Source organism: Saimiri boliviensis, chromosome 17 (assembly GCF_048565385.1).
Source record: "Saimiri boliviensis isolate mSaiBol1 chromosome 17, mSaiBol1.pri, whole genome shotgun sequence".
NCBI classification, from domain to species: domain Eukaryota; kingdom Metazoa; phylum Chordata; class Mammalia; order Primates; family Cebidae; genus Saimiri; species Saimiri boliviensis.
In genome coordinates, this window is record NC_133465.1 from 52,619,578 (window position 1) to 52,644,277 (window position 24,700).

At 38.1% G+C, this 24,700-nt stretch overlaps 1 protein-coding gene across 3 annotated transcripts in view; it reads left to right on the top strand.

Annotated features, from left to right (window-relative positions):
* Positions 1–24,700, top strand: part of EFCAB3 (EF-hand calcium binding domain 3) — a 164,917-nt gene that overhangs the window by 59,003 nt on the left and 81,214 nt on the right. For all 3 annotated transcript variants that reach the window (XM_074388810.1, XM_074388811.1, XM_039476427.2), the window contains 7 exons: positions 1,106–1,210; positions 1,984–2,037; positions 6,941–7,045; positions 9,911–9,964; positions 17,692–17,796; positions 18,686–18,739; positions 21,793–21,897. In XM_074388810.1, the coding sequence (XP_074244911.1) occupies positions 1,106–1,210; positions 1,984–2,037; positions 6,941–7,045; positions 9,911–9,964; positions 17,692–17,796; positions 18,686–18,739; positions 21,793–21,897 (582 nt within the window). The remainder of the gene's footprint in view (positions 1–1,105; positions 1,211–1,983; positions 2,038–6,940; positions 7,046–9,910; positions 9,965–17,691; positions 17,797–18,685; positions 18,740–21,792; positions 21,898–24,700) is intronic.

The window sequence follows — 24,700 nt, forward strand, 5'->3', positions numbered from 1 at the left end:
ACTTTGAAACATTGGGCTTTCTGTAGGAAGTATGGCAAGCACCAACCCCACAAAGTGACACAGTGCAAGTGGGCAAGGATTCGCTCTATTCCCAGGGAAAGCAGTGTTATGACAGGAAGCAGAGTGGCTGTGAAGAGCAGACTAAGCCGGTTTTCCAGAAAAGGCTAAAACTACAAAGAAGATTGTGCTGAGGCAAGTGTATGTTGAGCCTAACTGCAGATCTCAGAGAGCGCTGTTAGAAAGAACTGGCTGTTAAGAGAACTGGAAGGAGCTAGAACAAGAAAGGACCAAGTGATTCAGTTCTGAGCTTCATCTTTTGTTTTATTAAGAAAACAATAAAATCTTGAGGTTATGTTCCGGTAATAAAGAAAGAAAGAAACTGCATCTTCAAGCCAGAGAAAAGAGCCATGGTAAAGGAAAATTGTACACAGTCATCCTAAGAGCAGATTGGGAGATGGTTGCAGAGGGCAAGGATAACTGATTTCCACTCTCATAATGAGGAACTAAAACTAAGTTCATTACCAGATAAACTTGTTAGCTTTGTGTCATTCATGCTTGTGATAGTTTGGTGATCATCTGTCGGTTTCCCTCTAGCACTTCACATTAAAGTTCTAAGAATAAAAAATCTGTACATGCTAGTGTTCCTGAGGCACACAAAAAGAGATGAGCTCAGGAGGTTGCAACTGACTTCCTAGCCACCTTTAAGGGAGGAAGCACAAGAAATGCACTGTATGTTGTAGCTACAAAGAGGAACACAGATCCACCAAATCCCTGAGGCATAACAGAGAACCAGGCCAGGTTAAGAACAATAGATTCCAATGTACACACAAAATTCTATTTTAAATGCAGTTGTTTCCCTTTTTGATGCATTCTCTCACTCTACCTATTTACTGGTGAATGTTTGCATCTAATGACTCACAGCCTAATTTTGACCATCATTGTTTTAGCAAAAAGCTTTAGGATTATGTCTGAGCAATAGCTGGCATTCTTGCCAGATTTATATCATTAATGTTTAATCAGCAAATGATGCCACATGAACATTTTTCTTAATATAGAATCATCATTCTTCAAACTTTAAACCATTTTCACTTTTTACTTTTTAAAGGTGAGAAGGTTGATACTGGGAACCTGGAAAATTTTCTGGAAAATATAGGGATAGAGCTCACAGAAGATAAAGGCATGCAACTGCTGAATAATCTTCCAACTGATGGTAAGCATTAAAAATATCACATAACCAGACATAGTGGCGCATGCTTGTGGTCCCAGCTACTCAGGAGGCTGAGGTGGGAGGCTTGCTGGGGCCCAGGATGTGAAGGCTGCTTTGAGCAGTGATTGTACCACTGCATTCCAGCCTGGATGACAAGTCAAGACCCTGTCTCAAAAAGTTTAAATTTAAATTTAAAAAATTATAGTAAAGCCAGGTGCAGTGGCTTATGCCTATAATCCCAGCACTTTGGAAGGCTTAGGTGGAAGAATCTTTAAGACTTTGAGACCAACCTGGGCAATATAGTGAGACCCCATCTTTAAAAAAAAAAAAGAAAAAAAAAAAGTTTAAAAAGTAGCCAGGCATGGCTGCTCGTACCTGTAGTCCCAGCTGCTTGGAAGGCTGATGTGGGAGAATCACTTGAGGCCAGGAGGCAGAGTCTATAGTGAAGTGAGATCCTGACACTGCACTCCAGCCTGGGTGACAGAGCAAGACTCTGTTTCAACAACAAAGTAACAGGCTTCTTCGAAGAAGTTTGAGCATATGAACTTTTGTGACTAATACTCCCTATCTAAGGAATGTTTCATGTTGTACCAACAAAATGATTTCATCAAATTAAGAACTGTTTCCATTCCTGAGTTTTATTCTTGAAAATGAAAAAGTATACATTTCTAGGATAAAACATTTTAAAGTGTACGTTCTGAAATTATTCATGTTTTGTACTGTTTTTTAAATATCTGCATTGCTTCCTGAGACTTGAATTTTTCTCTGTCTTACAGCCAAAGGAAGAGTGTATGTGAACAGACTGATGAAAGAGTTGAGGGGTCTTGAAGGTGAGTGAGAAGTAAGGTAAAAAGGCCGGTAAAACTGAGTTCCTCAAGCTTTACTGTTGTTTTCAAAAACCCTTCCTATTTCACAATTTTCAGCTTACTAATCCTGCTGTTCCAACTGTTTATTAATTCAGTGTTTATCCTTGTATGCTTTTAGGCACACTGCAATCACTAAAATGGTTTAACTACAGTAGACCCAAAAACAGTGGTTCCAAAATAAAGTTGTGCATCAGAATCACCAGAAAAACAAAAACACTATTTTAACATTCATATCACTAGGCCCTTTTTCTGTCATATTGCTCTTGGATTTCTAGAGGTAGTACCTAGAAACATGTTATTAAAAAGTTTCAAGGAAGAAGGGACCAAGATGGTCCAATAGGAAGAGCTCTGTCTGCAGCTCCCAGTGAGACCAATGCATAAGGCAGATGATTTCTGCATCTCCAGCTGAGGTACACAGTTCATCTCACTGAGACTGGTTAGGCAGTGGGTCCAACCCACGGAGAGCAAGCAGAAACAGGGTGTGGCATTGCTTCCCCTGGGAAGTGCAAGGAGTCAGGGACTTCCTTCCCCCAGCCAAGGGAATCCACAAGGGACTATGCTACCCAGCCAGGTTACTACACTTTTCCCATTGTTTTTGCAGTCTGCAGATCAGGAGATTCCCTCATGTGCCTACACCACCAGGGCCCTGTGTTTCAAGCACAAAACTGGGCAGCTGTTTGGGCAGACACTGAGCTAGCTGCAGGAGTATTTTTTTGTACCCCAGTAGCACCTGGAACCCCAGTGAGACAGAACCATTCACTCCCCTGGAAAGGGGGCTGAAGCCAGGGAGCCAAGTGATCTCACTCAGTGGGTCCCACTCCCAGAGAGCCCAGCAAGCTAAGAACCACTAGCTTGAAATTCTCTCTGGCACCACACCAGTCTGAAGTCAACCTTGAGCTTGGTAGGGGGAGGGACATCTGCCATTACTGAAGTTTTAGTAGGCAGTTTTCCCCTGACAGTGCTAAGAAGCTGGGAGGTCTGGGCTGGGCTCGGCAAAGTAGCTGTGGCCAGACTGCTTCTCTAGATTCCTCCTCACTGGACAGGGCATCTCTGAAGGAAAGGCAATAGCCCCAGTTAGGGGCTTACAGACAAAACCACCATATCCCTGGGAAAGAGCACCTGGGGGAAGGGGGCAGCTGTGGGGGCAGTTTCAGTGGATTTAATCGTTCCTGCCTGCTGGCTCTGAAGAGAGCAGCTAATCTGACAAGAGAGATTCTCCCAGCACAGCGCAGGAGCTCTGCTAAGGGAGAGACTGCCTCCTCAAGTGGGTCCCTCACCCCGTGCCTCCTGACTGGGAGAAATCTCCCAACAGGGCAACAGGGGTCGGCAGATACCTCATACAAGAGAACTCCAGCTGACATCAGGCCGGTGCCAATCCACCATAAAGCTTCCAGAGGAAGGAGCAGACAGCAATCTTTGCTGTTCTGCAGCCTCTACTGGTGATACCCAGGCAAACAGGATCTGGAGAGGACCTCCAGCAAACTTCAGCAGACCTGCAGAAGAAGGGCCTGACTATTAGAAGAAAAACTAACAAATAGAAAACAACAACATCAACATAAATGACCCACACAAAAAAAACCCATCCAAAGGTCATCAACCTCAAAGATCAAAGGTAGATAAATCCACAAAGATGAGAAAAAAACAGCACAAAAACACTGAAAATTCCAAAAACCGGAATGCCTCTTCTCCTCCAAATGATCACAACTCCTCTCCAGCAAGGGAACAAAATGGATGGAGAATGAAATTGACAAATTGACAGAAGTAGGTTTCAGAAGGTAGGTAATAACAAACTCCTCCAAGCTAAAGGATCATGTTCTAACCCAATGCAAGGACGCAAAGAACCTTGATAAAAAGTTACAGGAACTGCTAACTAGAATAACCAGTTTAGAGAGGAACATAAATGACCTGATGGAGCTGAAAAACACAGCACAAAAACTTCTTGAAGCATACACAAGTTACGAATAGCTGAATCGATCAAGCAGAAGAAAGAGTATCAGAGATTAAAGATCAACTTACTGAAATAAGGTGTGAAGACAAGATTAGAGAAAAAAGAATGAAAAGGAATGAACAAAGCCTGTAAGAAATATGGGACTATATGGAAAGACCAAACCTATGATTAACTGAAAGTGTACCTGAAAGTGATGGGGAGAATGGAACCAAGTTGGAAAACACACTTCAAGATATTATCCAGGAGAACTTCCCCAACCTAGCAAGACAGGCCAACATTCAAATTCAGAAAATACAGAGAACACCACAAAGATACTCCTCAAGAAGAGCAACACCAAGACACATAATCATCAGATTCTCCAAGGTTGAAATGAAGGAAAAAATGTTAAGGGCAGCCAGAGAAAAAGGTCAGGTTCCCTACAAAGGGAAGCCCATCAGACTAACAGTGGATCTCTCTGCAAAAACCCTACAAGCCAGGAGAGAGTGGGGACCAATATTCACTCCTATAGAAAATAATTTTCAACCCAGAATATCATATTCAGCCAAACTAAGCTTCATAAGCGAAGGAGAAATAAAATGTAGACAAGCAGATGCTGAGGGATTTTGTCATCACCAGGCCTACCTTACAAGAGCTCCTGAAGAAAGCACTAAATATGGAAAGGAAAAACTGGTCCAGCACTGCAAAAAAAAATACCAAATATAAAGACCAATGACATTGTGAAAAACTACATCAACTAAAGTGCAAAATAACCAGCTAGCATCATGATGGCAGGATCAAATTCACACATAACAATATTAACCTTAAATGTAAATGGGATAAATACCTCAATTAAGACAAACAGATTGGCAAATTGGATAGAGTCAAGACCTATCAGTATGCTGTATTCAGGAGACCCATCTCACATGCAAAGACACACATAGGCTCAAAATAAAGGGATGAAGGAATATTTACCAAGCAAATGGAAAGCAAAAAAAAATCAAGGGTTACAGTCTTAGTCTCTGATAAAACAGATTTTAAACCAACAACGATCAAAAGAGACAAAGAAGGGCATTACATAATGGTAAAGGGATCAATGCAACAAGAAGAGCTAACTATCCTTAATATATATGCACCCAATACAGGAACACCTAGAATCATAAAACAAGTTCTTAGAGACCTACAAAGAGACTTAGATTCCCACGCAATAGTAGTAGAAGACTTTAACACCCCAGTGTCAATATTAGACAGATCAACAATACAGAAAACTAACAAGGGTATTTGGGACTTGAACCTAGCTCTGGACCAAGTAGACCTAATAGACATCTACAGAACTCCCCAAAATCAACAAAATATACATTCTTCTCAGTGCCACATGGTGCTTATTCTAAAATCAACCACATAATTGGAAGTAAAACACTTCTCAGCAAATGCAAATGAACAGAAATCATAACAGTCTCTCAGACCACAGTGCAATCAAATTAAAACTCAGGATTAAGAAACGCACTTGGGCCGGGCGCGGTGGCTCACGCCTGTAATCCCAGCACTTTGGGAGGCCGAGGCGGGTGGATCACGAGGTCAAGAGATTGAGACCATCCTGGTCAACACGGTGAAACCCTGTCTCTACTAAAAATACAAAAATTAGCTGGGCATGGTGGCGCACACCTGTAATCCCAGCTACTCAGGAGGCTGAGGCAGGAGAATTGCCTGAACCCGGGAGGCGGAGGTTGCGGTGAGCCAAGATCGCGCCATTGCACTCCAGCCTGGGTAACAAGAGAGAAACTCCATCTCAAAAAAAAAGGAAAAAAGAAAAAAAGAAACTCACTCAAAACTGCATAACTTCATGGAAATTGAACAACCTGCTCAATTTCATTATTTCATAAATAATGAAATTATTTACCAAAATGCACATCAATGATAGACTGGATAAAGAAAATGTGTCACATATACACCATGAAATACTATGCAACCATAAAAAAGAATGAGTTCATGTCCTTTGCAGGGTCATGGATGAAGCTGGAAACCATCATTCTCGGCAAACTGACACAGGAACAGAAAACCAAACACCACATGTTCTCCCTCCTAAGTGGGAGTTGAACAATGAGAACACATGGACACAGGGAAGGGAACCTCACACACTGGGGCCTGTCTAGAGCTAGGGAGCAAGGAGAGGAAGAGCATTAGAACAAATAGCTAATGCATGTGGGGCTTAAAACCTAGATGACCAGTTGATAGGTACAGCAAACCACCATGACACATGTATATCTATGTAACCAACCTGCACGTTCTGCATATGTATCCCAGAACTTTAAGTAAACAAATAAAATAAACAGAAAAGGTGAAAATAAACTGTCCCAGAGGATATTGGTCAACAGATACAAAGTTAGTGTTAGGAGGAATAAGTTCTGGTGTTCTATTGTGTTGTGTTTTTCAGGCTACAAGAAAGGATTTTAATGTTCTCACCATAAAGAAATGATAAATATTTGAGGTGGTAGATATACTAATTACACTGATTTGATTATTCCACAATGTTTACATATATCAAAACATCACATTGTACCCTTTAAAATATGCAATTATTATATGTCAATTAAAATATAAAAATTTAAAAAATATTTCCAGGGGATTATGATGGAGTAAACCCATGGACTTTACTCAGTTATTTATTTTTCTCCATTATTTTAGCAAGTTTGAAATCTTATGATGCAGATGCATTTGTAAAGGTTGATTTTGATCTTTAGTTCTGCTAAAAGCCATAACAGAATCCCACAGTGAAAAAAAAGAAATTCCTGGCTTATATACCAAAAACCATGTTTACTTGAATAGTTTAATTGTTCTTTGCCCTTCATTCTGTGAATAGTATTGATGCATAGATATGAGCAAAAAATACCCACTCTTTATATCATTACAAATTTTCTTGCATTCATCCCCTTATTTCTTAAGGAACAAAAGTGTCTTCAGATAAGATGGAAATGTTCATGAAAAGCACAGGAATTGATCTCAAGGAGAAAGAAATCCAGTCACTGAAGGACCACCTACCAGTTGATGGTGAGCGTTTGAACATCAGTGTACCCCTTAGTAAACCTTTGAGCATAAGGCTAGTAGTGGGGCTGGAATGATTGAAGGGGCTGGAATGATTGAAAATAGGATATATATGAAAAGAAATGAAAGAATAAGGCCTTCACCATAGCTACCAAACTGAACCCAATGGCTACCATGTGGGAAGAATCACCAAGAATACTGCCAACATAAATAGCAAGTGTCAACTCACTATGTAACACCACAGGAAATGCCAAGATTTAACAAAAATACACAGGACATTAATCTTTTAGTCCCTACTGCTAATCCAGCATTAAATAGCCATGACCAACACCATGCGGTCCTGACACATGCAAGGCACTATGCTAAGCACTTTCATGTATCAACTTACTTAGTCTTGCAAACAACCTTAAAAGGTAGATTCTGTTTTTATCCTCATGCTACATATAAGGAAGCTAAGGCATAGAAAAGTCACTTGCCCAACATCTAGTAAATGATGCAACCAGGAAAAGAACCTAGGCAATCAGGCTCCAGAAACTCTCTTAACCACGATGCTGTACTTCCATGAGCTAATAGAATTAACAAATTTTAAAAGGTATATAGTCATGTTACAAATGAAATTCATTAAATTTGGCATATTTTAGATGGTCTCATGCTAGTGGAACTGAAAAAATTTCATCAGAAAATTTTGGGAGACTACTGCTCCCTAGAGGAAATAGTAAAAATATAAAATTAACCCAAGTCAATGAATACTATATGTGCTTTTCTAAATCAGTTGTACCTTTTATACTTTGATTCCATCAACTTTAATGCCTATGATGCATCAGGCACTGTTCTAAGCCCACGGTACCTTTACCTTAATAAGCAAGCAGTTTTCAAAAAATGACTTTTTCTTTTGTTTTTAAATCTCTTCTATAGCTCTTTCAACCTACCAACGCAATAAATGTAGATATTTGCGGTTACCCCATTGTCCTAGCATCTTAGAACATCACCAGCACAGTAATTTAAAGTGTGAGGCCCTTACTTTCTTGTAGAATATCTTGTACATCGGTTTAATCATCTGAGATAGGATAGAATATTGTTTCAGAACCTAATGGGCCTCAGTAGAACTGAGGAAACACAGAAAGTGAAATTGGAAACACAGAAAGTGAAGATTGTGGTGGCATGTCATTTACAGGCAGACCTTTATCAAAAAAAAGTTCTTACTTGTCCTATTTAAAAGTTATAATAGTAACCATATTAATAAGGTATTATAAAACTGTAAAATAATACCAGGCCAGGTACAGTGGCTCACCTCTGTAATTCCAGTGCTTTGGGTGGCTGAGGCGAGAGGATCTCTTGAGGCTAGGACTTCAAAACCAGCCTAGGCAACATAGCAAGTATTTCTTTTCATTGTCCAGGAATGTCTGGGCACAGTGGTTCACGCCTGTAATCCCAGCACTTTGGGAGGCCAAGGCAGATGGATCGCATGAGGCCAGGAGTTTGAGACAAACCTGGGCAACAGAGTGAAACCTCAATTCTACTAAAATTACAAAAATTAACTGAGCATGGTAGTACATACCCATAATCCCAGCTACTCAGGAGGCTGAGGCAGGAAAATTGCTTGAACCCAAGAGGTGGAGGTTGCAGTGAGCCAAGATCATGCCACTACACTCCAGCCTAGGCAACAGAATGAGACTCTGTCTCAAAAAAAAAAAAAAAAAAAAAATTATCCAGGGATGGTGGTATGTGACTTTAGTCCTAGCTACTTGGTAAAGTGAGGCAGGTGGATTGTCCAGCCTAGGCAACAGAGTGAGTCCCTATCTCAAAAAGAGAAAAAAGAATACCAGCAAAAGATTGTCATAATCAATATTTTAAAAGAACAAAGATAAATTCTGTATCTAAGAACCTGGAATATAATAATTTTAAAGCTAATTCATTCTTTATAATATATTTGCATTTTGCTAAAATGATTATTTAGTAAATAGTTATGGAGCATCAATCTTGTGCAAACCATTACACTAATGCCTAGGTGATAGTAAGAATGCAAAGTGATTCTTGGTATCTTGTCTTCAGATAAACTTATGGTCTTAGGAATATTACAAATAATACAACAGTGCAAACGTATTTGGAGCAGTGATGAATTGACACCCTTGACCAAGTCATAAGTAAAAAATGAGTGTGTCCTTCAGCAGCTTTAAGGTTCCAAACTGAATCTTGCCTATGAGAGTAATAACATCTCTCAACCACTAGCTCAACCTTCCTATCCAGTGTTTCTCAAATCTGCAATCTTACCAACTGCCTAACATTTATCCACTTGACTTCCAGTGACCTCAGACTTTAATTTGAGAAATACTGATCAAAGAAATTAAGTAACTGATCTATGAAAATATATTTTAATTGAGAATGGTCACAACAAAATAAAAGTTTTGTCATCACAAATGGACTTTAACTGGATATATCAACATGATACTTACCATGTTGGCAACCTAAGAGCAATCAGACATGAATACCAACACTCTAATCTTTTAGTGGATAACTTAGTGCCAAAGTGATCATAAGCCTAAAGGTAAAGTCAGCATTGACAAAAATGGAAATACCATTTTTAAATGAAATTTTTTCTCAAATTTCCAACCCCTGAAAAGACTAACTTAATAGATTGTCCTGAAGGAAAGAAGAATGCTTTAAACTTTACTCTTGCATTGAGAAACATAGATTTTGATTGTTTTTAGGGTAAATAGCAGTAGCTATATTAATTAAATTCATGAGCATTGGACTTGAAAAAATAAACTTCTAGGGAAATGTTTTTGAATAATTGACTTTTGGGTTTCTATTTCAAAATGTAAGGACCTTATATCATTTTTCATAAATCTTTTTGTTTTTTTTATCTTAAAGATAATGGGAAGATTGATTTGAATGTGATGATGGATGAAGTTAAAAATGTTACAGGTGAGTGAGATGTTACAGTAGATACTACATTGTGTGATCTTAAAGTTTTATATGGAACTATATTTTTAACACAATAATATTTCTTCCACTCATTTATTTAACAAATGTTTTTAGAGGATTTATCACATGCCAGGCATTATTCTAAGCATGTAGGCTATATCAGTAAACAGTACAAAGGTCACTGCCCCATGGAGCTTACATTCTGGCAGGAGAAATAAGCAATAAATAATAAACATTAAACATAAGTACATTATATAATATGTTGGAAAGTGATATATGCTATGAAAATATATGAGAAGTAGATAAAGGAGGTTGGGAAAGCAGCATGTGGGGAAAGAGGCAGGCATATTTTTTAAATTGGTAATCAGGCCTCCTTGAAAAGGTAACATTTGAGCAAACACTTGAAAGAGGTGAAGGTTTTGTGGGGATTTCTAGACAAAAAGTTTTGCAGGCAGAGAGGATAAGGACAAAGGACCAAAGGCAGGAGCATGCCTGGTGTATTCAAAGAAGAAGGTCAGGTAACTGAAGCTGAGTAACTAAGTGAAAAAGTAACAGGGAGTCCGGGCATGCTGTAATCCCAGCACTTTGGGAGGCCGAGGCAGGCAGATCACCTGAGGTCGGGAGTTCGAGACCAGCCTGGCCAACATGGTGAAACCCCATCTCTACTAAAAATACAAACATTAGCCAGCCGTAGTAGTACATGCCTGTAGTCCCAGCTACTCAGGAGGCTGAGGCAGGAAAATCACTTGAACTCAGGAAGCAGAGGTTGCAGTGAGCTAAGATCAGCTCATTGCATTCCAGCCTAGGTGACAGAGACAGACTCTGTCTCAAAAAAAAAGTAATAGGGGATAAGAAAAGTAATGGATGCATTACTTATTTCTGAAAGCCCTGGAAGGACAGGCTTATTTTCTGAGATCAACAGAAAGCTATTTAGGGTTTAAAACCAAGGTGTAATATGATCTGACCTAGATTTTAATCAGATCTTTCTGGATTCGTGTTGAGTATACACTGGGGGTGGGCTGGAATGAAGGAATCAACAGTAGAAATAGGGAAACCATTTGGCCCAGCATGATGGCGCATGCCTGAAATCCCAGCACTTAAGAAGGCTGAGGTGAGTGCATTGCCTGAGGCCAGGAGTTCAAGACCAGCCTGGCCAACATGGCAAAACCCTGTCTCTACTAAAAATATAAAAGTTAGCTGGGGGTGGCACACAGCACAGAAGAGGGGAGGAGGGAAGGGAGCAGGGGAAGGGAACTTTATTTTCTAGCTTTTCAGAATCCCTCTAGCACTCCCTGTTGGCAGAATTTAACATGGAGCCAGAAACATAGTTTACAGAGTCTCAAGCTCAGCATCATAAAGCTAAGTATAGAAGAGAAGGAGAGGAGAGAATAGAGAAGAGAAGATTTTAAAAAACCAGGGAAACCATTTAGAGGGCCTTTAGGGTAATCAATGTTAGGGATACTGGTGACACAGCCAGAGTAGAAGGCAATGGCTGGATTCTGGACATTTTTTAATTAATTTATTTATTTTATATTTTAATTTTCTTTTTAGAGACAGGGTTTTACCATGTTGGTCAGGCTGGTCTTGAACTTCTGACCTTAGGTGACCCGCCCACCTCGGCCTCCCAAAGTGCTGGGATTACAGGCATGAGCCACCACGCCCAGCCCTCCAGATATATTTTTTAAAGAGTCAAAAGAATTTTCTAGTGGATTAGATACAAAGTACCAGATAAAGGGAGATGTCAAGAATGATTCTAACATTTTTGTCTTGAACAACTAACTAAAAGGATAGTCTTGCCATTAACTGAGATGAAAGTTACTGGTAGTACAAATTTGGGTGGAAGAAATTAGGAATCCAATTTGGGATATTTTGAGATAACTAATAGACCTCCAAATGCAAATGTCAAGTACAAACTTACTAAACAGACTCAAATTCAAGAAATACATCTTGAGTAAAAAATATAAAATTGAAAGTCATAGGCATATAAATGGTATTTAAAGCCATGAGATTGAATGAATTCACTCAGGGAATGAGTATAAGTGAAGAAGAGAAGAGGACTACAGAATGAAACCTGGAGTACTTCAATATTAAGAGGTCCTAAAGCAAAGAAGATGAGGAGTAGCCAGTGATGTAGGTGGAAAAACAAGATAATATAGTGCCCTGAAAACCAAATGAGGAATATTAAATCAAGTTGGGTACCCCTAGAAAATAAACCCTGAAACAAGGATTACATATACAGGTAGTTTGCTTGGGTAGTGAGCTCAGGGAAGCAGAGAAATGAGACATAGATAAAAACAGCCAATAAAGTGTTTATCAAACAAGTTACCATAGCAGGTAACTGGAGCTTGATCGCACTGGGGAATAACATCTGGTAAATGACATGACCTCAAGGGAGGGGTTATAGAACCAGGTTATTTTCACACCAACTCATATCAGTCATTGATTAAGAACTGCTTAAGGTAGGGGAAAGCAGTATTACTCTGCTGGCATTTCTAACCATCTGAGCATAGGGAGAGTGAACTCTGGCAACTGGAGAAATCCCTCAGACAAAGAGATACTAGTAAAGGAAGTGGACAAGCATATATTGATATGAGGGGATATGAGCAGGGCATCTATAGCATCTGCTACAGTTACCAGACAAGAGGGCAAATCAACAGTCAAACGCTACTGATAGGCCAAGTAATGTGAGAACCAAGAACTGACGATTGCATATAGCCAGATGGAGGTCACTGGTGATATCCAAAAGAGAAAATTCAGGAAGTGAGGATGGAAAGAAGCCTAAGTGGAATGAGTTTGAAATAATGGGAACATAGGATTTAGAAACTCTGTGAATATCTAAGGTGTTTCACTACAAAAGAGGGCAAAGTGGAATAAGGGGATAAATAAAATGGTTAAAATGGTGACAAGAGAAGGCTTCTTTTTTTAATTAAAGACAAAGAACCAAAGGCAGGAGCATGCCTGGTGTATTCAAAGAACAAGAAGGTCAGGTAGCTAAAGCTGAGTAACTAAGTAAAAAAGTAACAGGGAGTCCAGGCACGGTGGCTTACATCCGTAATCCCAGCACTTTGGGAGGCCAAGGCAGGCAGATTACCTGAGGTCAGGAGTTTGAGACCAGCCTAGCCAATATGGTGAAACCCCATCTCTACTAAAAATGCAAACATTAACCAGGTGTAGTGGTGCAAGAAAGACAAGGAAACTGGTTTAGAAAGAGGAAAGAAGGTCCGAAACAGTCACAAAGAAGAGTAGGAAAATTAAGGAACCGGCAAAGTATAGTATGATTGCCCCAGGGCATTAAAGACCCACTTGAAGTTCATGATCATCAATGTAAAGTGAGGGCAGTCAGCATACTTCCTTTAGCTCTAGTTAGCTAAATAACTGCAGGTACAGAGTAGTCTACTAGACTTGCATTTAACCAGGAATGGGGTTTTGTCAACTGAGTATATAATAAGCAAGAGCAGAGTAACTTAAAGCCCATCTTCTGCAAGATGTAAATACACCTAAAGCTTTCCTTACTCACTGATGCTTTTTAACTTCCTAGTCCTTTTGGGGTTCATCCTGCTTAGTGATATCAACAAAAGCCAGTCTTTGTCTACAAGTATGTTTATTTTACATTCATCTTTGAATCATAGTTTGGCTGAATCGAGACTTATAGATTGTCATTTTATCTTAGAACTCCAGAAATTAATGCTAGTGTCTATCCCTAAGAAGAGTGTAATAAGGTTGGTTCCACAAGGTTGAAAAACTGAAAACTGGATTCAACCACTACTGCAGGAAGGAACTTCATCTTCTAGCCTTTCAGACTCCCTCTAGCACTTCCTGTTGGCAGAATTTAACATGGAGCCAGAAACATAGTTTACAGAATCTCAGTATCATAAAGCTAAGTATAGAAGGGTAGGACTGGAGCTGAGAGACAATAACTAAGTAGCTGGAAGAATACTCTTTCAGCTACTCAACTACAATCCTTCTACATATATTTGAACTTCTATTTATCAACAAAGTAACTCTGTTTTCACCTAATAAGATGCAACTATTCTTCATATAAATGAAGATATTCATTCTCAGCCTCTCCACAAAATAAGGAGAAACAAAGTTCTAACAGCCCATCTCTGGGAGACAGTCATACTATCTCTGAACTGTTATCTCTATCTTTGAAGTTTTCATTATAATGTCTCCAAGTTAGACTTCTTTTCATTTTTTCTGCTCAAGACTTGTGATTTCCGAAACTAAAACTTTATGCCTTTCATCAATTCTTGAAAATTCTCAGCCTTTATGTTTCAAATATTTCCTCTTCTCTTTTTCTTTTACTTTTGGAAACTCCCATTATGTATACGATGGACCTTATTCTGTCTTTCTTTTTTCCATAGTTTCCACTTTTTATATCTTTGTCCTAATTTTTAGAATTTCTCAAATCTCTCTTCCAGTTCACTAATTGTCTCTCCAACTCCATCTCACACTGTTTATTGAAAATGCCAAAAACACATCCAGGCACCATGGCTCATGCCTATAATCCCAGCACTTTGAGAGGCCAAGGCAGGTGGATCACGAGGTCAGCAGGTCGAGACTAGCCTGACCAACATGGTGAAACCCTGTCTTTACTAAAAATACAAAAATTAGCTGGGCATGGTGGTAGGTGCCTGTAATCCCAGCTACTCAGGAGGCTGAGACAGGAGAATCACTTGAACCTGGGAGGCAGAGGTTGCAGTGAGCCAAGATCACACCACTGCATTCTGGCTTGGGTGACAGAGCAAGACTCCATCTCAAAAAAAAAAAAAAAGGCCAATAACAACTTTTTATTTCTAGATATTGTTTTAGATCTTTCACACATTAGCCAGTTCCTTGATTTCTTCTTCTTATGGTTCTATATATGCCCTTTATTTCTCTTTAGTGGGTTTTATTTAATTGTATTTATTTATTTATTTGAGGCAGCATCTCATTGTGTCACCAGGCTGGAATGCAGTGGCATGATCTCAGCTCACTTTGACCTCTACCTCCTTAGTTCAAGTGATTCCTGTGCCTCAGGCACCCAAGTAGCTGGGATTACAGGCATGTACCACCACACCCAATTTTTTTTCTTTAATAGAGACAGGGTTTCACAGTGTTGGCCTGGCTAATCTTGAACTCCTGGCTTCCGGTGATCCACCTGCCTCAGCCTCCCAATGGGCTGGGATTACAGATGTGAGCCACCATACCCAGCCTCTTTAATGGACTTTAAATATACAGTGTTTCAAATCTGTTTCAAAGAAAGAAAGAAAGAAAATTGAGTACATATCAACCTGACTCTTAAACCCCTCTCCATCTCCTGAAACCAAAAATTTCTTTCTTTCCTACAAACTCAGCCATGCATCTACAATTATTTTGTCATTTTTTAAATCCATTTTAGATATTTGTAGCAAGTAGGATGTCCTACTCTATTGTTTTGTTGGAAACAAGTTGTGTTCATAATTTCTAAGTAGTTTATAATCTCAGTTTCAACTTCTTTAACTCAGCAGTTATTTATAGTATTTTGTTTATAATTTCTGAGTAGAGAAGATTTCTTAAATCTCTTTCTGTGGTTGATTTTAAATTATAATTAGAGTATAACTGATATACTTTGTGCCTTTGAGTAATTAATTGATATTTAAATTTTGGTCTTAAAACATGATCAATTTTAGCAAACATTGCAATAATATTTGCCAAAAAAGTCATAGTCCTGCTTGTTAATTATGATTTTTATTTTTTGAGATGGATTCTCACGCCATCACCCAGCCTGGTGTGCAGTGGCCCACTCTCTGCTCACTCTAACCTTCGCCTCCTGGGTTCAAGTGATTCTCCTTCCTCAGCCTCCTGAGTAGCTGGAATTACAAGCACATGCCACCACACCTAGCTAATTTTTGTACTTTTAGTAGAGCCAGGGTTTCACCATGTTGACTAGGCTAGTTTAAAACTCCTGACCTCAAGTGATCTGCCCATCTCAGCCTCCTAATTGCTGGAATTACAGGCATAAGCCACTGCACCTGGCCTAATTATGTTTTATATATTGAGTAGTTTAAATGTCAGTTTTACCCTGTCAAAAATTTTGTTTTCTTCACATAGTAAACACTCAGTAATGACCAAGTGAATGAACTCTCTGAAGTTTCAATCAGTAATGTGTTTTGCTTTGCTGATGTTCAAGCAATTAAGTATCTCATTCTACATTTAGTTGATTGTTGGCTATGTGCCAGGCATTATGCTAGATTTTGGGAGAAAGACATGATCCCTGCCTTCCCAAGTTTACAATGTAATTATATAAATGTAAATTCACTTGAGGTGAAATATATTACAGGGAGTCAGATTTTATTGTCATTTTTAACTTACCCCATAATTCAGGCAAAAGAACAAGAGGGAAGGGGATAGGGAGGACTTAAAAGAAGAAGAAAGAAGAAAAAGAAAATTTAAAATAGAGGTGTTCTTGTAGTAGTCAAATTATTTATATTAACCATGAAACAGCTCCCAAATTATTGAAAAACTGTACAATTTCTATTTTACTTATTATATTGTTTCATCACTGTAAGAAATTTTATTTTACTTAGGTTAAAAGAAAAATTTCTGACTCCTCTCCTTGACTCTAAATGGCTGAACAATGGCTGGTGCAGTGTCTCACGCCTGCAACCCTAGCATTTTGGGAGGCTGAGCCAGACAGATTGCTTGAGCCCAGGAGTTCAAGACCAGCCTGGGCAACATAGGAAGACCCTATCTCTATAGAAAGTACAAAAAATTAACCCCACATGCTGTCGCATGCCTGTGGTCCCAGCTACTGTGAGGGGCTGAGGTGTGAGGATTGCTTAAACCCAGGAGGTCAAGGCTGCAGTGAGCCATGATCGTGCCACTGCATTCCAGCCAGGATGGCAGAGTGAGAACTTGTCTGAAAATAAATAAATAAATAGCTAAGCAAGCTTTTATTGTGCTTTGTTTTTCCCCCAGCAGCTGAGGATTACACATATATATGTGTGTGTGTGTGTGTGTGTGTGTGTGTGTGTGTGTTTGTGTATACATATCTATATATATAATGTATATATATACATATATTATGTATATTTATATTATATGTGTATATATATATACATATATTATGTGTGTATATATATTATGTGTATATATATATATATAAAACATATATATATATGGATTAAATGCAAGAAACATAACATTTCCACTAGTTATCTATACAAACACAGGTACATATGTATGATATATAGCATTATATTATATGTAGTTATAATGTTATATAATCATAATTACATCTATTATGTTAATTATAATTACATATAATGTTGTACATAATTTGATATAGTTTGGCTGTATCCCTACCCAAATCTCAACTTGATTTGTATCTCTCAGAATTCCTACATGTTGTGGGAGGGAACCAGGGGGTGGCAATTGAATCATAGGACCCAGTCTTTCCCATGATATTCTCATGACAGTGAATAAGTCTCAGAAGATGAGACGGATTTATCAGGGGTTTTTGCTTTTGCTTCTTCCTCATTTTCTCTTGCCACCACCATGTAAAAAGTGCCTGTTGCCTCCCGCCATGATTCTGAGGCCTTCCCAGCCATGTGCAACTGTAAGTCCAATTAAACCTCTTTTTCTTCCCAGTCTCAGGTATGTGTTTATCAGCAGCATGAAAATGGACTAATACAGAATTATAATATAATATAAAATATGACATAATTTTTATATTCTCACCTATGACTATTTCTCTCCCTCTAAAGGAGAGAAGATTCCTGCTGGGGATGTGAAAAATACTGTGGAAAACATGGGAATAGAGATCACAAATAAGGAGCACAAAAAGCTGTTGAAAACTCTGCCAGTTTCTGGTAAGCATTTACATGTGTTCTGCTTCACTGATGTCTAAAAATATATTCATTCAACACTTATTCAAGATCATTGTCTGTATGGCACTATCTAAAATCTGAGAGAGCAGGAACCATGTCTGTTTCCCCAAATACTTACCCTCCTGAAAACATCAAAGAGGTTGGTTTCAATGTTTTGTATTAGAAAGTCTACTATTTGAAACAGTTGTGTCAATTAAAAATATTTTTTAAAAGTCCCTCACACTGGGGTCCGTTGGGGGGAAATGGGGGAGGGGCGGGGGGGTGGGGAGGTGGGAAGAGATAGCATGGGGAGAAATGACAGATACAAGTGAGGGGACGGAAGGCAGCAAAGCACACTGCCATGTGTGTACCTATGCAACAATCTTGCATGTTGATCACATGTACCCCAAAACCTAAAATGCAATAAAAAAAAAAAAAAGAAAAGAAAGAAAAAAAAAAAGTCCCAATCCCAGCATTTCTAAAAAATCCTGTTATTATTATGTTGGTTTAGGAAACAGGAACCTCTTCAGTTAAAAGTTCTATCATAAGGCAATTTCTTTGGTCCCCCTAGGAGAAATACAAGACTTAAGGTAAAAATTGAAAAAAGGTGAGAGCAGAAGGTGTAGAAAAGGTGAAGAAAGAAAAGACAAAGGTAAATTAGAGAGGAGGAAACAAGAAAGAAAAGGCTGTATGTAGTTCAGCATGGTAGGGCATTGCTAACAATAGTTTGTATTCTATCCAGTGGGTAGGTTCACTACACTAAGTTTTCCAAGCATCTTTCATTTCATTGAGATTGAATTCTAACAAATATCTAAACTTTCCCTTACTGTAAGTATATATTTTAATTTTTATGAATCTCTGGAAACATTATTAATCATGTTTTATCCTACAGCTGATAAAAAGGTGTTTAAGAAGGAATTATTGGATGGTGTGAAATCCTTCAGAGGTGAGTGAGGAAAAGGATAAGGACAATAACATTTGAGATTATTCTAATTTTTTTTCTAATTACATAAACAAACAGAAAATTATACATTTTATTCAACAAATATTCAAGTGTCTACTAGATACTGGGCATTTAAAAATAATCTGGAATATACAGTAGCATACAGAAAAAAATGTAATTACCCACAATCTCAAGTAATATTACCTTTTTTATTATAGATATCTCTGATCTTTTTCTGTGCATATATGTGTATTATTAATTAAACTCTTAGTGGAAATGTTATGTATCCTGCATTTAATCCTAAAATTTTAGTGTAATAATTTCACCATGTTATTTAAAATTTCTTTGTAAATATCATTTTAATGACTAAATCATCTAGTTGTATTATAATTTACTTAATCATTATTCTCTTGTTGAACATTTATTTAGTGTTTTTCTCTTATGTGTCTCTGATCTTCACACTTAAATTTTGATCCAACTTTAAAGTCACTTTCTTTGGACATATTCTTCCAGCAGAAATTTGCATCCCCATATATAGTATTAACATCATGCCCTAACCACAGTATATTATTTTCATATATTTTATTCTTGTTAATTTGGCGGGTGAAAAAATTGAATCGAATTATTGTTCTGATTTTTTTATTATAAATAAAGTTGAAAATGTTTTTATATTGGTGATACGTGCTTGTGGTTCCAGCTACTCAGGAGGCTGAGGCAGGAGAATCACTTGAGCACAGGAGTTTGAGGCTGCAGTGAGCCTGGATTGCAGAGTCAGACCCTGTCTCAAAAAATATATTAAAATAAAAACAGTTTTTAAATCAGCTTTATTTTGTTGTATTAGTCCATTTTCATGATGCTGATAAAGATATATCTGAGACTGGGAAACTTAGAAAAGAAAGAGGCTTAGCGGACTTACAGTTCCACATGGCTTGGGAGGCCTTACAATCATGTTGGAAGGCAAGGAGGAGCAAGTCATATCTTACATGGATGGTGGCAGGCAAAGAGAGAGAGCTTGTACAGGGAAACTCCCCCTTATAAAACCATCGGATCTTGTGAGTCTTATTCACTATCACAAGAACAGCATGAGGAAGACCTGGCCCCATGATTCAGTTACTTCCCACCAGGTTCCTCCCACAATAATGGGAATTCAACAGGAGATTTGAGTGGGGACACAGCCAAACCGTATCAATTGTTTTATATTTAAATTATGGAATTCTCACAAGGATAACAGTTGTTTACTCTTTAATGGAAAACAAAGTTTATTTCGAGGATTTTTTCATTCATCAAATATTAGCTTGTAATTGATGACTGGCATAGTGTTAGATGTGTGATGGGGGAGGGGCTGCAAAAAGTAGAAGATAATTCTTACTTTTTTTTTTTTTTGAGATGGAGTTTCACTCTTGTTGCCCAGGTAAAGTACAATGACTTGATCTTGGCTCTCGACAACCTCCACTTCCCTGGTTCAAGTCATTCTCCTGCCTCATCCTCCCAAGTAGCTGGGATTACAGGTATGTGCCACCATGGCGCATTTTGCATTTTTAGTAGAGACCGTGTTTCTCCATGTTGGTCAGGCTGGTCTAGAACCCCCAACCTCAGGTGATCTGCCTGCCTCGGCCTTCCAAATTGCTGGGATTACCAGCATAAGCCACCGCACCCAGCTGATAGTTCTTACTTTCAAAGAGTTTATAATCTACTTGGAAAACAAAATTACACATAAAATTACTCATAGAAAATTTTGATCAGCACCATAAGACAGAGCAAGAAAAAAATTTAAACCAGGCGCGGTGGTTCATGCCTTTAATCCCAGCACTTTGGGAAGCCAAGGCGGGTAGATCACGAGGTCAGGAGTTCAAGACCAGCCTCTGGCGAAACGCCATCTCTACTAAAAACATAAAAATTAGCCAGGCGTGGTGGCATATGTGGTAGCATGCACCTGTACCTCCAGCTACTCAGGAGGCTGAGGCAGGAGAATCGCTTGAGCCCGGAGGCAGAGGTTGCAGTGAGCCACGATCGCGCCCTTAAACTCCAGCTTGGGCTACAGAGTGAGACTTCATCTCAGAAAAAAAAAAAAAAAAAAGTTAATAAATTAAAAAGTGTTTTCAAAAGAGAAAATATTTTTATATCATCATATCTTTTAATCTGTTAGAATCCAAACATTGTTTTTATTAATTTGAATGACCTCTTTATAGATTAAATATTAGCACATTGTCATATCTGTTGTAAATATTGGTTATCTGCATTTTATTTTACTGTATTTTTACAACAGCTTTATTGAGATATAGTTCACATACCATACAATTCACTCACTTAAAGTGTATAATTCAGTGGGTTTTAGTATACTAACAGAGTTGTGTGGTATCACCACAATCAGTTTTAGGATATTTCAGCACTGCAAAAAGAAACTCAATACCCATTAGTAGTCACTACATGTACTCCCCAACTCTCTCAGACCTAGGCAACTACAAATCTACTTTTTATCTATTATGTTGTATTTTGATACATGACCATTTTTCATTTTTATGTATTCAGTTTTACCAGTCATTTCTTCTGTGATTAACTTTCAAATCCTTTACCAGCTAGCCAGTACGTAAAGAGTCATATATACTTAGTTCTCTTTGTTTTTCTATGATTTCACTACTTACATTTAATTTATCCAAAATATATTTTGATTCTTTTTAAATCCCCATATTTCAGAGTGATTCGATCAAAACTACACCAATAGTTTTCAGTAAAATTTCCCCATTTGTAGTCTTCCTTTATGTACAATTACATTTGGGAGATAATTTATTATTACTGTAGCAAGTTTCAAATCTTGCTTTTTGACAGAACAACATGATTTGGTTGTCATCTCTGTCTAATTCATCAGAAATGCCGAACTCTTTACTTCTCCCCAATATAAACCTCCAAGAAGTTTAATTTTGGAAGCATATTCTGTTCCTGACTCCCACATGATGCTGTAAATAGCTTCTTTCTTCTTTTCATTTCTGAGTAGGGGTTGAGAATGTGCATTTTTCATTTTATGACATCCTTATCTATTTTTTCTTGTTTCTATTAAGGAGGTCAGGTTAATGTCAATGACTTACAGAGTGTTCTACAAAACACTGGGTTCAGACTCGAAGAAAAAGAAATCAAGGACCTGAAGACTCACCTGCCCGTGACTGGTGAGCATTTAAGACACCTTTAACCTGTAGATAATGACTAGTCCTCTGTGAAAGCAAAGAGTAAGGACATGTTGGAGAGAGAAAACTTGGGGACAGAGTTACAATCTAAGAGACTGTTAATAAGGTACAGGTGGAAAGGGCCTTACCTGGGAACCACACATATATGGGGAAGACTGATTTGATGTGGGTGAAAGGGAGGGAGATACTAAACTGTGAATCAGAGTTTATCACTTAACATGAATGCCAAAAAACAGTTTTTAAAAACAGAGAGAAGGATAGCAGAGAGAGAAGAATGAAGAGAAGAAAAATCTTTGGAATATAGTTGAATTGAGGTACTTACAGGACACTCAGTACCAGATAATTGAAAATGCATTCCCTAATTATTAGTGTTATTCATCTTTAAATAAAGTATATCAAACCATGAGAATCATCACCAGATTTAAAACAGTGTCTCAGAGTGTCTCTATGAGGACAAGAATACCAAAAGAATGGAAAGATAAAGGAATATTTGAGAGGTAAAGAATAGGATAAAAGAGTAGGATAAGGAAGAAAGAGATAACAGAGATGAGGGGAGGGTAAGATAAAAAAAAAAGGATAGGAAGAGATGATGAAAAGATATATCCATCAGGATATAAACCAATCTCCTTTTTTCAACATTTATATATATATATAAATTTTTATTATTTCAATAGTTTTGGGGGAACAGGTATTATTTAGTTACAGGGATAAGTTCTTTAGTGGTGATTTCTGAGATTTTAGTACACCCATTACCCGAGCAATGTACACTGTACCCAATGTGTAGTCTTCTCCCTCACCCCCTTCCTAACTTTCTCCCTGAGTCCCCAGAGTCCATTGTATTGTTCTTATGCCTTTGCATCCTCATAGGTTGGCTCCCACTTATAAATGAGAACATACAATGTTCGATTTTCCATTCCTGAGTTACTTCACTTAGAATAACGGTCTCCTGCCAGGTGCGGTGGCTCATACCTGTAATCCCAGCACTTTGGGAGGCCAAGGCAGATGGATCACGAGGTCAAGAGATCAAGACCATCCTGGTCAACATGGTGAAACCCCGTCTCTACTAAAAATACAAAAAATTAGCTGGGCATGGTGGTGCATGCCTGTAATCCCAGCTACTCGGGAGGCTGAAGCAGGAGAATTGCCTGAACCCAGGAGGCAGAGGTTGCGGTGAGCCGAGATCATGCCATTGCACTCAAGCCTGGGTAAAAGAGCAAAACTCCATCTCAAAAAAAAAAAAAAGAGTAACAGTCTCCAACTCAATCCAGGTTGCTGTGAATGCCATTATTTCATTTTTATGGCTGAGTATTATTCCATGGTATATATATATGCCAGATTGTCTTTATCTACTTGTTGGTTGATGAGCATTTAGGCTGGTTCCACATTTTTGCAATTGCAAATTGTGCTGCTATAAACATGCACGTTCATGTATCTTTTTCATATAATGATTTCTTTTCCTCTGGGTAGTTACCCAGTTGTGGGATTAGTAGATCAAATGGTAGGTCTACTTTTAGTTCTTTAAGGAGTCTCCTTACTGTTTTCCATAGTGGTTATACTAGTTTTCATTCCCAGCAGCAGTGTAAAAGTGTTCCCTTTTTACCACATCTACACCAACATCTATTATTTTTTCATTTTTTCATTTTGTCCATTCTCACATGAGTAAGGTGGTGATGAGCTTTTTTTCATATATTTCTTGGCCATTGGTATATCTTCTTTTGAAAATTAAGTATTCATGTCCTTTGACTACTTGTTGATGGGATTATTTGGGGGTTTTTTCTTGCTGATTTATTTGAGTTCCTTATAGATTCTGGACAGTAGGCAGGCCTTTGTTGCAAAGATTTTCTCCCACTCTGTGAGTCGTCTGTTTGCTCTGCTTATTATTTCTCTTGCTGTGCAGAAGCTTTTCAGTTTAATTAAATCTCATCTATTTATCTTTCTTTTCATTGCATTTGTTTTCAGGTTCCTGGTCATAAAGTCTTTCCTAAGCCAATGTCTAGAAGAGTTTTTCTGATGTCATCTTCTAGAATTTTATGGATTCAGGTCTTAGATTTAAGTCTTTGATCCATCTTGAGTTGATTTTTGATAAGGACCCAGTTTTATTCTCCTACATGTAGCTTGTCAATTTTCATAGCATCATTTGTTGAAAAGGGTGTCCTTTCCCCATTTTATGTTTTTTATTTTTTTGTTTTGGTTTGGTTTTTTGTAAAGATGAGATTTTTACCATGTTGGGCAGACTCCTGGCCTCAAGTGATCTCCCTACCTTGGCCTCCTAAAGTGCTGGGATTACAGCGTGAGCCACCATGCCTGACCTCTCACTTTATGTTTTGTTTGCTTTGTTGAAGATCAGTTGGTTCCAAGTATTTGGGTTTATTTCTGGGTTCTCTATTCTATTCCATTGGTCTACATGACGATTTTTATACCAGTACCATGCTGTTTTGGTGTCTATGGCCTTATAGTATAGTTTGAAATCAGGTAATGTGATGCCTCCAGATTTGTTATTTTTGCTTAGTCTTTCTTTGGCTATGCAGACTTGTTTTTGGTTCCATATGAATTTTAGGATTGTTTTTCCTAGTTCTGTGAAGAATGATGGTGTTATTTTGATAGGAATTGCATTGAATTTGCAGATTACTTTTGACAGTGTGGTCATTTTCACAATATTGAATGTACCCATCCATGAGCATAGGATGGGTTTCCATTTGTTTGTATCTTCTATCATTTCTTTCAGCAGTGTTTTGTAGTTTTCCTTGTAGAGTTCTTTAACCTCCTTGGTTAGGTATATTCCTAA